Genomic DNA, 15,317 nt, shown 5'->3' with positions numbered 1-15,317 from the left:
CAGGAAACCTAGGCTGCCATCATTCACTACGCTGGCTCCGAGAAGGGTTCCTGTCTGCAATGTACAGAACGTCAGTGACGGCACTCGTTCACTGCAGAGGACTGCATGAAGGATCTGGAACGGCAGTGCTATAATGTGGACTGAAGTTGTCAGGTGATGGCTGCGTAGAAGGAGGTGGCACCAAAAAGAACACAAACCAGAATCAACAAATTATTGGCCTTTATTGTTCTATTTTTCTGTAATAGCATTACAACGTGCTTTTCACATAACTAGATTACTTAATGCTGCTTCGGGACATGGTTTGGGCCTTGCATACGCCTTTTCCACTGACTTCGAATGCTATTCCTTTATAAGTAGCCACACAGTCATCATTGGTAAGAAGATCTGGCTGGATTTGCTCCCATGTCTTCTTCTTAGGATTCAGTTCTTTATCAGGTTCACCTACATGAAAAGGACCACAGCATGACAAGATCATCCACAAAATAATACAGCCCTCATTCAAAAGTAGCAAGTTATAACATCAAAATAAAATATGAGAAAAAACTAATATATTAGAATTGATATTAATCCAAAATTCTTCAAACTCAAAGTGACCAGAATGTCAATTTCCAGAAGAAGTTGAGTAACAAATACTATACTGCGTCAATTTTGCACATTTTTTCCTTTCTGTAGGTTGCTGATAACATTTATCTAACCTCCACCACACGCAAGTGGTGTTTCTCCGTGGGCCTCGCCACTTTCCCAAAAAAGAGAGAGTGTGGCAAGGAAGGGGGCAGGGACGGTGGCATCGCCACATTTATTTAGCATGGTCAGTGTTCATCACGGACGCATGCTCTATTGTGTCCGTGTTCACGGATCCATCACGCCCATTATAGTCTAAGGGTCCGTGACAACCACAGATGCAACATGAATGCCATCTGTGTTTCATGGATCATTAGTAAGAGATGCTTTGAAAATTATTTTTCAGCTGTTCAGTGTCAGTGAAACACAGATGACACACGGACACAGAAGTGTGAACGAGGCTTAACTGTGCACATCCCCAGGGGGATGGTAACATGGATTTCTGTGGATGTTCTCAACCCCCTTCACCCATCAATCAGAGAACATACTTGCTCTCTGACTGTCATACACGGGGGTCTCTTTTTCCAGAAAAGGAGAGAGAAGATGAGCGCTTATCCACCCGAATACCCCTCTGTGCCTAATTAGGCTGTTTATTGATTACCAAGACATCTACCAACATCCAGCTTACGGCGCAAAATAAGTCAAACCAACCACACCACAAACAAACAAGCATTAATAAAGCTTACATTTTATACTGTCTATCCTGTCCATACCCGATCTTTATAGTAATATATACAGACCTCCTCTCTAGCAATACCCGTTACACGCTGCAGTAATAGCAGTAATGATTATCACTAGAACTGATGATCTATTTCTGACAGATGGAAAAAAATATAATTCACCAGTCACAAAAGATATTTTCATTTAATTACGGTCGCCATAAACAATCATCTTAAATTACCATAGTAATACAGGGGCTTTTTTGTGTCTATATTATGGATGCAACACCTGGACCTCCCACAGTTCAGGTGTTTGGTCCATAACACAAGAGTAATAAAGCACCCAACTTATACTTGTCTAAAAGTGGCAGCTAGAGCGAAGCCAGGTACATTTATCTGAAGACTGAACTCTACGGCAGATACGAGCTGCCATATATTTCAGTTTAGGTAAATGGACTGCTGGAGGATGCATCTACTTTATAACGAGGCCTGTGCATTATGCAGGAAGGAGATATCAGGATGTTGTACCATACACCGTGCAGGAGATATCAAGGCCGTTGTACCACATGCAGGGCTTGATAAATCTCCCCTGGTATGTTTGGCGCTCTCACAAAATGTCAATTTTGTTAACACTGTTTTTCATGTAGAGTAGATCAGTTTAACTCATATGTTGCTGTGACCATAGATTACATGGCCTCTGTGCCAGTGTTTTTAAGAGCACAAGCTCTTTTTGATGCAAACACCTGTGGTACATATGAGCTTTGCACACCTCAATATATAATTTTTTCCCTCTATGTGTAAACCACTACTTAAAGTAAGTTTTAGGTGCAAATGTAAGTTACACTAAGGCGGACACAGTTGCGAACAGTTATTCAAGGCAACTGCAATCATCAAGTTCTCTACTTTAAGCAGCTATATGATTTTTGTTTTTTATTTCTTCATTTAGTTTTAAGTTGAAAGTGCAAAAACTGCCCTGGCTATCAGGGGCACAAAATCTCTAAACACCGCAGGAAGCGAAAGGGTAAGGGTCTATTCACACGTCCGTTTTTTCTTTCCTGATCTGTTCCGTTTTTTGCTGAACAGATCTGGACCAGATCTGGACCCATTCATTTTCAATGGGTCCTGAAAAAAAATCAGACATTGAGCTGTCCGTTTTTTTCCAGGACCCATTGAAAATGAATGGGTCCAGATCTGGTCCAGATCTGTTCAGCAAAAAACGGAACAGATCAGGAAAGAAAAAACGGACGTGTGAATAGACCCTTAAAAGCACTTTTTCTCCAGACTGAAGCAACAGAACGCTAAATGAAAGGTATCATTACTTTCAGCTGAGCTAGTCTGACAAGGCATTGTGAATAGTTTAACAGTGAACTTTCTAGTGATAGACTCCCTTTAGGCAGGTGGTCACTTGGTGGGAAAGAAGCTCAGTGTTAGGCCTCATGAATGTGTTTTGTGGTCTGTAAAACATGGATACCAGCTGTGTGCGCCCAGCCCAGAAATACCCAGAAATACCTATTCTTGTCTGGAGTACGGACAAGAATAGGACACTTTCTATCTTTTTGCGGAAAGGATACACGGATGCGGACAGCACATGGTGTGCTGTTTGCATCTTTGGCGGCCCGATAGAAATGAATCAGTCCGCATATTATCCGCAAAAAATGCGGACTGAATGTAGACAAAAAATACAGATGCCTTAATTGTGTGCTATCTTCTTCAATCAATCACTAAGTGCTTCTTCTTTGCATTAATATATGAAAAGCATCTTAAATGGCAGCTGAAGTACAGGATGTGGTAATATAAATTCTGCTTGCAGACAGTGCCTGTCCCACAAAGCTGAACTATGTAAAACTAAGACAGGTTTTATTATTTACAGTCTTATGTTTCTGCCATATGAGCGAAAGCTCTCACAGTCCATGACACTGCCTTGGGTTTTTGAAGTCACTGCAATCTGGATTATTAGCTAATAAGGCCTTGTTCTGCACCTCATTAATCGCACCAATCTGTACTCTGGATCACAAAGGGCGCTGGAAACGTTATACGACTGACAAAGCCTTCAGCCTTACATTTTACCAATATGAAAAACAGACAGGTCTTTAGTAGTTGCAGCAAAAAAAAAAAAGTATGGAAACGTGATGTCTGTGCCAATTATTTTACACACAGATGAGAAGAAGGAGAATCCAGCTGTTGAGAACATATGGGGAGGCACTGCAACGGACACAGCCTCAGAGATGTGTAGACGTTATAACAAGTTGTAGGTTAGACTAGGGTTGCAGCTATCGACTATTTTTGTAATCGAGTATTCTATCGATGAATCGAGTACTCTAATAAAAAACTAATTAAAAGAATGTTTTTCTTTATAAAAACTCATCAGCCCCCCCCCCCCCCCCCGTGCCATCAGGCCCTCCCATGCCATCAGCCCCCCTCCCAAAGTGCCATCAAGCTGCACCCCCTAGTGCCATCAGCTGCCCCTCCAGTGCCATCAGGCTGCCCCCCCTAGTGCCACCAGCTTCCCCTACAGTGCCACCAGCTTCCCCTACAGTGCCATCAGCTGCCCCCCTAGTGCCACCAGCTTCCCCTACAGTGCCACCAGCTGCCCCCAAGTGCATTCAGCTTCCCCCCCAGTGCCATCCATCAGCTTCCCCCCCAGTGCCACCAGCTGCCCCCCCCAGTGCCACCAGCTTCCCCCCACTGCCACCATCTTTTGTGTCAAATTACTCGATTCAATCGAGTAATCATTTCAGCCCTATGTTAGACATTAGAAACCTACATGATCAGATACTGTCTTCATGTTTGCAGTACTAATATGAACTATAGCATCCAGGTTAGTGAAACCTTTTTTTCACACAAACCCCACTTAAAAGCTGTGCACCAGGGAAAATTTTCACTAGTGAGGCTTGCATGCATTGGGCAACACACTGTGGACTGTTAGAGCCATGACAATAGCATAACTTTATGCTACCATGCCATGTCTTAAATCTTTCTGTGTAATGTCACGCATATGCCATATCTTTCAGAAACAATAAGGTTAGATTAGCTGAAAATAGCGAGAATGAATGAGACATGTTATGTATAATGCGTTAACGTAGTTTTACAGCCTATTTTACCACGCAACCTGTGAATATGTAGAGGTCGCATTGTCGGCCATATCAATAAAGCAGAACGTAAACCAGGGGAATACTTTCCATCCACATGTGAAACCAAAGAGGTATGTTGATAATAGATGAAAAACACCAGCACCAGCGCCAATAAGTTGCTTGGAAGGAACACAGAGCTCAGGTGACCGCTGCAGCCTACACACAGCACTGGACATTGTATAGCGGCTGTTCTTAGTATTGCAGCACAGGCCCTTTCACTTTCATGGGACTGAGCCGCACCTAGGCCATGTGACCAATAACGTGACGTCAATGGCCTAGGAAAAGACTACAGCTCCCAGGAGTCGGACCCCCACTGGTCAAGTATTGATGAACTATCCTGAGGATAGGTCATCGATTTTTTACTCCCAGGAAATCCATTTCCTATTACTACCACTGTCATTTTGTACATATAGTGTGACCTCAGTAATATCTAAAAGATCACAACATATAGTGAATGATTTTCTCTGGCTATTGAAAGCTTGTCTCCTGAAGGTGGATTTAGACGAGCAGAAAATCGCTTAAGCGGTCACAAGCACCAGCGACTAAACGTTTTAGCAGACAACTAGCATTTAAATTAAACCATTAAAGTGCCCTCAGACTTCACATACTACAAGTAAGCTTCACTGACACTTCATTCAGTCTAAGGGTCCATTCACACATCCGTGTGTGTTTTGCGGATCCACGGATCCGCAAAACACGGACAGCGGCAATGTGCGTTCTGCATTTTGTGGACCGCACATTGCCGGCACTAAGAGAATATGCCTATTCTTGTCCGCCATTGCGGACAAGAATAGGACATGTTTTATTTTTTTCAGGATCGGAATTGCGGACCCGGAAGTGCGGGTCCACAATTCCAGATCGGGGCGCACGTCGTGCGGCCCCATAGAAATGTATGGGTCAGCAATTCCATTCCGCAAAAGGGAATCTCTCACTGGTTTTATACTGGTAACAGATAACAAAATGCTGGGTCAATTAGTTGAATGAGCTGAGCACTGGAACTATTCTCAATACACAACACTCCCCAGTGAGCTCCTGGATCTTCGCACCCCCCTGCCGCTGACAGCTACAGGAAGAAAAGCTGTCAATCAGCGCCACACAGCCTGGAGAACTGGGAGCTCATGAATAGGAGGACTCACTGCTTCATGTGAGTGACCCAGTGACAGATTTTACATACCTTCAACTAAGAATTCCATTGTATGGAGTTGTCCCATTAGGTCAATGCCTGACATGAGACCGAGCAACTCCTGGGAGCCGGTCACCATGAAAATGTAGAGCAACTTGCAGGCAGCTTTCTATGCTTAGGAGTCAGGGGTGGTCCCACCTACTGACTGACAACTAATTATGCTACGTCATGCAAAGTTAGCAGTCGGTCTCTGAGAAGGACTGCCCACGTGACTCCAAAGCATATGGTATGAAATGTATTCTGTTATTTGCAAAAATGGGACAAAGTCTTTACCAGTATGAGGAATGAAAGTTTACCTGGGAACCCCTGAAAGGTAATTCTATCTCCAGGAACGGCTCCAATAGGGGGATCCAATATTTCCACTTTCTCTGGAGAGCTTGCACACATCACCATGGCTTGAGACAGTACCCCTCTCATTTTGGCAGGTTTCAAGTTACACAGCAGCACTGCCATCCGATTCTGCATCTAGAAAATAAAGACCATACCAGTTGGACACCTAGTATTTTTTATACAAGCAATTAAATGCAGAGACAATGCCTTAAAATAAAAATATACAAACGAGATTTACTAAAGCACCAAAATTCTGACACTATCTGTACCAAAAGACTGGCACAGATGACCTGTACCACTTGGCCACTTTCTGTTGGCCATTGTGTTTGTAAGGTGATTATATGGCACATACTAATATAGCCTTTTTTGGTATTCTGCACTATTTTCATAAGGTATGCCCCCTTGTTGGCCAAGTTTTTTGTGATGTCCACGCAGAGGTCATGTCCATAAAATGGCCGCTGATGGAGGGTCATGTGACCAGACACATCACTCAGTCTTCTGTATTCAAATAAACTGATCCTTCCATCTGCACTTGCTGTTGGGACTTTAGTACAGTGTGTTTGAATGGAGGAGTCTGAGTGATGCGTCTGGACACATGACCATTCATCAGTGGCCATCTTATGGACAGGACCTCTATGTGGACAGAACAGAAGATCTGCCCAACAAGGGGAAATGAAATATAGAAAACAGCACAGAATGTCAACGAAGGAATTGGTAAATGCAAAATATTCATCTTACCTACACATTGGCCACACAGCCAAAAAGGCCAAGCCCTTTAAGTGTTTTAGACACTTTTTTGCCTTCTCTGAGAAGGGGTGTGGGCTAGTGGGAAAGGGCCATGGTCTGCTGAAAATGGGTGTGAAAAAGATGCAACACTGTGGGAGACAACATTTTGGCACAAACTTCAGGCATAAAGCGAGCTCACTGATAGGTGTTATAAAGTCACACAGAAGGTAATAGTCTACTATCTAAAGACTGACATACATTAAAGAAGTATACTAGCCAAAAACATTATTTATCAACTACGCACTAAATAGGCGATAAAGAAGGGGCATCTCAGTCCCCTATCTCCAGTAGCAAGGATTATAGTATAGTAGTGGTCAAGCATGATTGCTACTGTTCCATACAACATGGAACTTCTAGGGTCTCGAAATCTTACAGTTCACTTAAGGATACTGTAGAAGAACATAAAATAGGAAAAGTAATGCACCATGTGACGTCCATCTAAATGTAATATAAAGGTGCAGAGGTTTTCTACAAAGCTGAGGCCCATAAAAAAACTATTTGTGAAGGACTAGTATGTGGGACAAAGCTTTACCATATTCAGGATGGGGCCAAGCACATAATCCATCTTACATACATAAAAAATGTCAACAAATTGAAAACACAAAGTCCTGGATGTGCCCAAATCCAATCACTGTAACAATGTTAAATTTTTCAGCACATGTTCAGGGAAAACACAAAAGGCCAAGATACACACAAAACAGGTTTGGGTTGTATTGGTCCAGCCAGGCACGGTACTTTCATGTTTTTCCTGCCAGAAATAAGATATTGCTGCATTTTATTATACGGCCGAAAGAAAACTACCAAAACATCTGAATGAAAAGGAGTCCTTCCTTTACATGTAACTCAATCCAAAGTTTACGATGGCTCACAGAAAGAATATTTCCCTTGAAGTTATTTTCGGAAGGAAAACTAATTCACAGCATTTACCTACTCCTCTCCCCCTAAGACACGAGAAGATGCTAATATAAATGAAAATGAATGGTGGTAGCAGAACCTTAAAGGAGACCTACCAGAAGACAACATAAAAAGGCCATTAAATGTATATTAAAATGGAAAACTTCTGGTGAAATGGGAACGCTAGACGTTCCAGGCCCAGAGCCAGGCTCACAACTTTCCCTCTTCTGATTTCTATCCCATCCTAGAGACCCTGTGTGGATCCAAATCAAGGAAGCCACACATGCCAGGTAGGTATTTCAGTATTTGGTGACCGGACCTGTGCTTGACAGAATGCAGAAGGCCCATGTCATCAGAAACTCTTTTCAGCCTTAGGATTTGCTACATGCTTCTTAAAAGCACCTGCTTCACCTGTGAAAGCAGCATCGACAAAAAGGGGGAGTTCACTGTAAAACCCCATGAGGATCTGCCTGAAATTTTTGGCCTTGTGCTACATTACTGGTGCATGGATACACCAAAGTGCAGCTCAACACCTTCTACAATGGACACAACAATTCACTAATGAGGGAGAAAGCAGGAGGCTGATCCTGAATTCAAGGCGAATATTCTTCATTTTTGTATCTGGTATTTCAGAGGCTCTTTATCTTATGCTTCTCATAAATGGATCCTAAAAAAAAGAAATAGGGATCCAAGTGTAGTTACTATGATTCTAGATTGTGTATTTTACAGAACTTTGCACCAAAGAGGATTTAGCACAAAAGACATTTTATAGCATATCCAAAGTGTCCTCTGCTGCCAAACCGCTGCATCCAGATAAAGGGTTTAAAGAGACTTGGCAACAGCTCTCCCCATTCTAGTCTATGGAAGTCAAGCTCCACCGGCTGTAGAGGAAAAGCTCAACAGGCATACTGAGGGACAGGAGGCCCCATTTTCACAATAAGTAGAGGTCCTAGAGATGGGAACTACACCTATCAGGCATTTGTGGAATATCCATATTCCATTGAGAAGCCAAATATATCTAGTGGAAAGCCCCTTTAAAACAATAATACAGTAGGTGGTTAGCATTTTGTGGTGTCTGATCAGCTTCCAAAGACCACTGAAACGTCCACCAACCACACCAAATACAACGCTGATCTGCAGACAGTGCATCGGAAGTGCACATTATAAGTTAATTTGGTAACTGAAAGTTTTACAAGGAGACTGAAGGTTCACGCTCAACCTCAAGTTATAGAAAGCTTCCTATACACAATAAAGATATAATGCTAGTCTGTGGGCCGTTTCTAGCTCTCCTAAGTTAAGCCAGGAGACGCCAATGAGTCCAAGCTGTAAATCTTGTTGCCTTGAGAACATTCTTAGGTGCACAAAACAACAGGAGAGACAGACAGCACAGCCATTACTGATGGCTCCTTACAACACAGAGCCAGATTGTCTTCATTGCCTTTCACTGGGAATATGCAGGCAAAGGGCTGATCATCCTGCAACTTCAACTAAACACAAATCTCAGTTCCCAATTACATATTTGTCTGTGTTCACTTTTTAAAAACACACAGAAAGAGTCCACTGCGTCATACAGTCTCCACTACTTCTATACAATAATGTATCGATGTGTACCTACTGTTACAATAGGAATTACATACATCCTCTGGTGGCTGGACATGCAGTTTAAAGCCTTTCCCTCCGCCACTGCTGCACTTATTGAGTAGGTGAGCTCCCCCTCGGATGATCGTCTCCCCTCTCACAATATACAGGCTGCAGCTGCATCCCCCTATTCCCCATCTTCAGAATAAGAATGAACTGGTGGTCACAAGATTTCTAAACATTTCAGAGGCTGTAGACAGGGAAATGAGAACTAGGAATATGTTATTTTCCCTAATATACTTGCCAAAGTTTCATGTTTGTCCTACTTCCATATAATTCTGGGTACACTGGTAGCACAGGACATCTATGTCTTGGAAACTGTAAGGCGAGTTACATTTAAAGGTGTTTTCTAGGATCTAAATACTGATGACCTATCCTCTTGAACCCCGCATTAATCAGATACTAATGACCTATCCTGAGGATAGGTCATCAGCAGTAAAATCCCGGAAGACCCCTTTAAAAAGTACGTTTAAAGTAAAAATGCACATCCCCCAATCATATTTTCTTAGACTTCTAGGTTGTGCCATTCTTCTGTTATCCCTCCAGCTGGCAAGTTCTATTAAAGGGTGCGTTTACAAGTAGGATTTTTTGTGTGTTTTTGGGTGCAATTTTGACAGTGTTTTTTTGTGTGTAAAAAAGCATTTTTTTTTTTCCTTTCTGGCTTCTTATCAAAAAGACAGCACGCTGGATATTTTACTATTTATTCAGGCGTTTTGACAACACCTTCTCTATTGGGGATGAATGGCATGAAAAAGAAAACGCAGATGACAAAAAAAAAAAAGGGCTTATTCTGGTATTTTTTTTACTGTTCAGTCTCAATCCCATTCACTGTGACCAATGGACGTGACAAAGCTGATGGGCAGGGGTGCCAGGAGTAACTACAGCATTATGTACACGCAAGTCTTTGTATAGTAATGGAAAGATGCGATTTTGAAGTTCACACACTATTTGGGTGGCCACTACCATCTAGAAACATTTCATTTTTCATGATAGAATTTCATTTGAAAAACAAAAATGTCCAACGCATTTCTGCCATCTTGATACGGACCATGTGGAAATAGATTTTTAGAGGGAATTAACTTTGAAGACTTTGCTCTCCAAGAAATTGTTTCGCCTTGTGTCTCTCTCAGTTTGCAAGCCGAGTGGTTCACTTTCAGGAAGCTTGTGGCTAAAGGAAATGTCAAAAACTAGGGAGAAAATGTACTTCTTTAAGAACTACCACTTCAGTCAGCATTTGGACTGCACATACCAGCAATAAAATGCTCCATACCAATGATGATGAAGATATACGGCCATAAAACGTAATGGTCCAGATGTTTTATTTCTCTGTTGTTTTATATCTGTTCTTAGGACCACATGATTCACATCAAGAGCGGTTTTCCGTCTTATTTCCCAGGTGCTCCTTATTATTTATGCATGTATTTATTTTAAAGCTCAAGTAAGCATCAGAGACAATTATCTAATTACGTGAATGGCTTGGCTGCACACCGATCCTCCCCGCTGCACTCTGAGGAATAGTGATCAGCAGTTTGTAATCGTTCCCAAGGTTAGCATTAATCTTGGCACTAAGGACGGAGTCATAAAAGATGGGTCCCCATGGGAAAAAAATGAAAAAGAGAAAATAGCCTTCAAATTAGACCCTATTCTTCCCCCATTCAAAGTTTCATAAAACAGGCATGACGCACAGGAAAAACCAACATGCATGAATTCAGGTTTCATGGAGAAAAATAAATGTATATATATGACTTTTGGAGGGGGGGGGGGGGGGGAGTCTGTAGAATATTAGCGGAAAGGGCTAAATGATTTCTATGGTCCAAAAAAAAAAAAACGTTTCACATTGCAGCTGTCAAAAGAAATCGGACATAAGCAAAAAAGACCCTAAGAGCCCAAACTATATTCATAGAAAGTCATCGTAATCAAAGGATACTTATACAAGCAGTGCATTCTTCAAGGCTTGCACAATGTATCATTTTCAACTGGAAAAACTGATTATTTTGGAAGGACCACACATGCAACGAAAAATAAAAACTGGAAATGTATTTCTGAGGCGGCTGCACTCGGCCAAGGGACTGAGGAAATATATTTCACATGATGGCATCTATTCCTGGACATGGCCAGCTCTAGATGTATGTGGTGACAAGTGGTTCTCATCCTAAGCTCAGTGGGCCTTGGCATCTGTCTGCCCAGGTCTGATACTGCCTCTAAGGACACACACAGTAAATGGGTTGAAAATAAATCCTTAGGCCTGAGTTTCCTTCTACAGGTACCATAAGTAAAGTAACTACTGCATAATTAAAAGAAACACTGGGAAATAACTTAGCCATAAAAGAATAAGCATTAATCCCTTCGGGGCCAGGCCAATTTTCCTCCCTGCCTTTCAAGAGCCATAACTTTTTACATTTTCTGCCCACATAGCCGTACGAAGTCTTGTTTTTATGGGGCAACTCAATAGCAATAAATTACCATATCTAAAAAATGGGAAAAGATTCTTGTCAGCTGGTACCCCCCCCCCCCACACACACAATTCTGTCATTGTTTTTATGGCATTCACTGTGCACTAAATATATATAGTTTAAAAAAAAAAAAATCTTTTGCTTCATCATATTCTGATACACGTTTTGGTTTTTGTTAGTACCACTTTGGGCAACATAAAAGAACTTAATTACTTTTAATTCAATTTATTTGAGAGAGAGAGAGAGAGAGAGAGAGAGAGAGAGAGAGAGAGAGAGAGAGAGAGAGAGATGGCAAAGGAAGCGATACGATTATTTTTTTATTATTATTATTTAGGAATTATTTTTTACTTTTTTTTAGGTCCCCTAGTGGACTTAAACATGTGATCTTTCAATTGCTTATACCATAAGACTGCAATAGTTTACTATTGCAGTTTATGAAGATTCTGCTGGCTACCTGTTAAAGGGGGATTCCCATCTTAGACAATGGGGGCCTATCGCTAGGATATGCCCCCCACTGTCTGATAGGTGCGGGTCCCACCGCTGGGACCCGCACCAATATCGAGAACGGAGCGGGGAGCGCTGTGGCTGGAGGACCCCAGATTTCCCAGGGTCCGTCCACCATCAAGCGCTAATCCCCGCCTCTCCCATAGAAGTTATTGGGAGCGTTCCGCGCACGTGCGGCCCATGCTCCCATTCATTTCTATGGGGCAGACGGCAATAGCCGAGCCAGCGCTCGGCTATTTTCGGCGGCCTCATAGAAATGAATGGAGGGCGGCTGCGCATGCGCCCTCCTTCACTTTCGAGGCTCCGTTCTCGATATAGGTGCGGGACCCGCACCTATAAGACAATGGGAGCATATCCTAGTGATATGCCCCCATTGTCTGAGATGAGAAAACCCCTTTAAGCCCTGCCAAAGGCATGGCTTGACAGGCATTGTGCTATAGCAACCAGAATAACTAATCTCTCAGCTGCTATTGACTGCGGTATCTAAGGGGTTAAAAAGAACGGGGTCCGAGTTATCTCCGATCGTGCTCATCACTGGAGCCCTCTATGATATTCTCAGCAACTGCCATGTATGGAGGAGGCTGTAGGGACAATGTATCATCTCCAACCCTAAAGTTTTGGCTTCAATGTTAAAGGGGTTGTCTGCCTTTTTTTTTTAAAAGCCAATCAAAGCTAATAACATACACATTGTTCCATCCTAAACTATGGTCTGTGTTTACATAGCTGCAGAAGTGACGGATATACCCCTCATTACTGCTACAGCCAATCACTGCCTTCAGCCGTATGTGGCACAGCATCAATGTAATCAAGTAAACAAAGCCTGGCAGGGAGGACCCGTGCTGGAAACAATACAGGATTAACTGGTGAGTATAGGATCCTTCGAGTTTTATCTCACTTAGTGGCTTTGGGGAACTCTAAAATAAGTTGGACAAACCATGCAATGTAGCTGAGGTGTGATCCAAGGCTACTTCATAGCAAAGCACCGTGACCCAGAATTTCAAGAATATGGAAATGGTATTAGGTGGCTTTTTTTTAACACGTTTTCTAAAACATATACATGGCAGTTTAATCCAAGAGTATGTATGTATAGTTGCAGCCCATCTGTCTCCTATTAGGTCCCTGGAGAGAGAAGACCCAGCTCAGGTTGGCTTCATTACTTATAGTGGGTGGTAAGAAGCTTTGCAGGGATCCCCCATTACTAAAAAGTTATGGAAAGCACCATGGCATCTTGTAAGGGATGTTATGACTCTTATTTAGAATGCTGGAATAAATAGATTAAAGTATACCCGACTTTGAGTACATCTTAAATTCAGATTTGGCTTCATTCAAATTTCCTCCTTCTTTGATATCCTCTGGCACGAGTTATGTTGTTGTTTTTGGTTTGTTTCCCCTTCCCTCCGCTTTCCTTCCCACTCCCCTTACCTTCTCCTACTATTCACTGGGCAACCAAACTAAGACCCATTTGCCCTTTATTTAGCTACAGTATATATGTGCTAATATTCTTCGTCAGAATTGAAAATGGCATTTGTAGTACTGTGGCCTTTGTTTTACTACTGATACTTTTTGTAATAATGGGCTTGCATGCCTACATTGTCATTTGTTGCCTTTACTTTTTTCAATAAAAACTTTGTGAAATAAACCGTTAGCAAGCATCAAGTTCTTGGCAAGAGGTGCGATAGTGTCAACCATCACTAGAAGAGGGCCCCATTTCTCTATGTACACCGTAGGTTCAATCCAAATAAATATTACGTGATGTTAAACAGTGAAATATAATATCTATAACCACAATTATTATATATAATAAGTATAATACACTACCTGTTCTACAGGAATATACTTCACAAGGCCACTGACAACAGTTCTTGGAGATGCTTCTCCTACGTCTACTTCTTCTACATACAGGGAGTCAGCATCTGGATGCTTCTTGGCAGAGATGATGCAGCCAACACGCAGGTCCAATCGAGATACGTCAACAGGTCTCGCATCATCCTCTGCTGTAACCGTTTTCTTCTCTTTCTTCTCTCCTTAACAGATGGGAACAAAACAATAAGGTAAATGCAAAGTTTTTACAAGAAAATCATTATTTGATTTACAAGTAACCAATGTCTCTGGAGAAGGGGGGAGATATCACCAAGGTATTTATTAAGTATTAGAAATAATCCCGATTAGTTAAATTGTCAAGAATATCACGTAAACATCACCAGAAGCTAATCGTAAACCAAGTTTTATACATTAGAAACGTTGCACATAGATAAAACTATGCAATTTCTGCCGAACACTAAATATATGCCAAATAGAAATATCTAGAAAAAAAGCCATGAGAGACGACCAGATATGGCCGGTAAAGTTATCTGAGGGAATGTTCTGCCCTAACACATTTAGTGATTTTCCCGAAAAACCATTCAAGACATGGAAGAACCAATTTACCTCTTCTCTTGGATCACCTTCTGTGGACATGCTGTCTTATACATGATGCTAAAGCTCTGAAGACAAATATAATACCCTCCCACATACAACGCACTTACTGTTGTTTTCTTCAGTGTAATAAAATGTGACCCATCAGTTATGATCAAGAGACATCAAGACGGATGTAGGATGATGTAATCACAGCAAGACACTAGCTTTTTAGCATAAAAGTACAAGGGGTAGCCATATACATTAGATGAATGTCGGAGGAACTGGCAATTTAGGTGGAGCCAGGCGACCATTTAACGTGTATGGGTGACTCCCAAATCTTCCTTGCTGGCAGATGTTGGGGAAAGGAGTATTTGGCATATTGGATTTAAGCACGGCAGATCCCTTTGTTATCCAGGAAGAAGCCGCCGCCAAAAGGTGTCTGGCCACGGCTTACTCCTCTCTCTTTATTGAGAACACATGCATACTTGGCTAAGCCAAAACAGGCAGCTGTATGGGTGGGTTGGAAGGAATAGCTGTTGGCCAAGCGCTCACTCAGCAGGCCACTATCTACTATGGCCAGTTTAGGACATAGAAAAATTGTTCCATTTTAGTAATTCCACTGCACAAACACAGGAAAACTTTTCAGACCTACAGAATTGACAAGGCTTGAAACAGACTGTAAGTATGTTTGTTCTACTCTCCCTGCCCCCTATCTAGAGCT

General features: G+C 42.0%; 1 protein-coding gene across 4 annotated transcripts in view; it reads right to left on the bottom strand.

Annotated features, from left to right (window-relative positions):
• Positions 1-202: 202 nt before the first annotated feature.
• Positions 203-15,317, bottom strand: part of AIMP1 (aminoacyl tRNA synthetase complex interacting multifunctional protein 1) — a 71,248-nt gene continuing 56,133 nt past the window's right edge. For 3 of the 4 annotated variants that reach the window (XM_040418261.1, XM_040418262.1, XM_040418260.1), the window contains exons 5-7: positions 14,018-14,223; positions 5,891-6,059; positions 244-441 (exon numbers count right to left, since the gene is read on the bottom strand). In XM_040418261.1, the coding sequence (XP_040274195.1) occupies positions 275-441; positions 5,891-6,059; positions 14,018-14,223 (542 nt within the window). In that variant the 3' untranslated portion in view covers positions 244-274. Of the gene's footprint in view, positions 442-5,890; positions 6,060-14,017; positions 14,224-15,317 lie in introns of all 4 variants that reach the window. The other variant, XM_040418259.1, reaches the window with a different exon arrangement.

This window comes from Bufo bufo, chromosome 2 (genome assembly GCF_905171765.1).
Source record: "Bufo bufo chromosome 2, aBufBuf1.1, whole genome shotgun sequence".
NCBI lineage: Eukaryota > Metazoa > Chordata > Amphibia > Anura > Bufonidae > Bufo > Bufo bufo.
The sequence above is the reverse complement of the archived record's forward strand: the minus strand, read 5'-3'. Positions and strand labels throughout refer to the sequence as shown.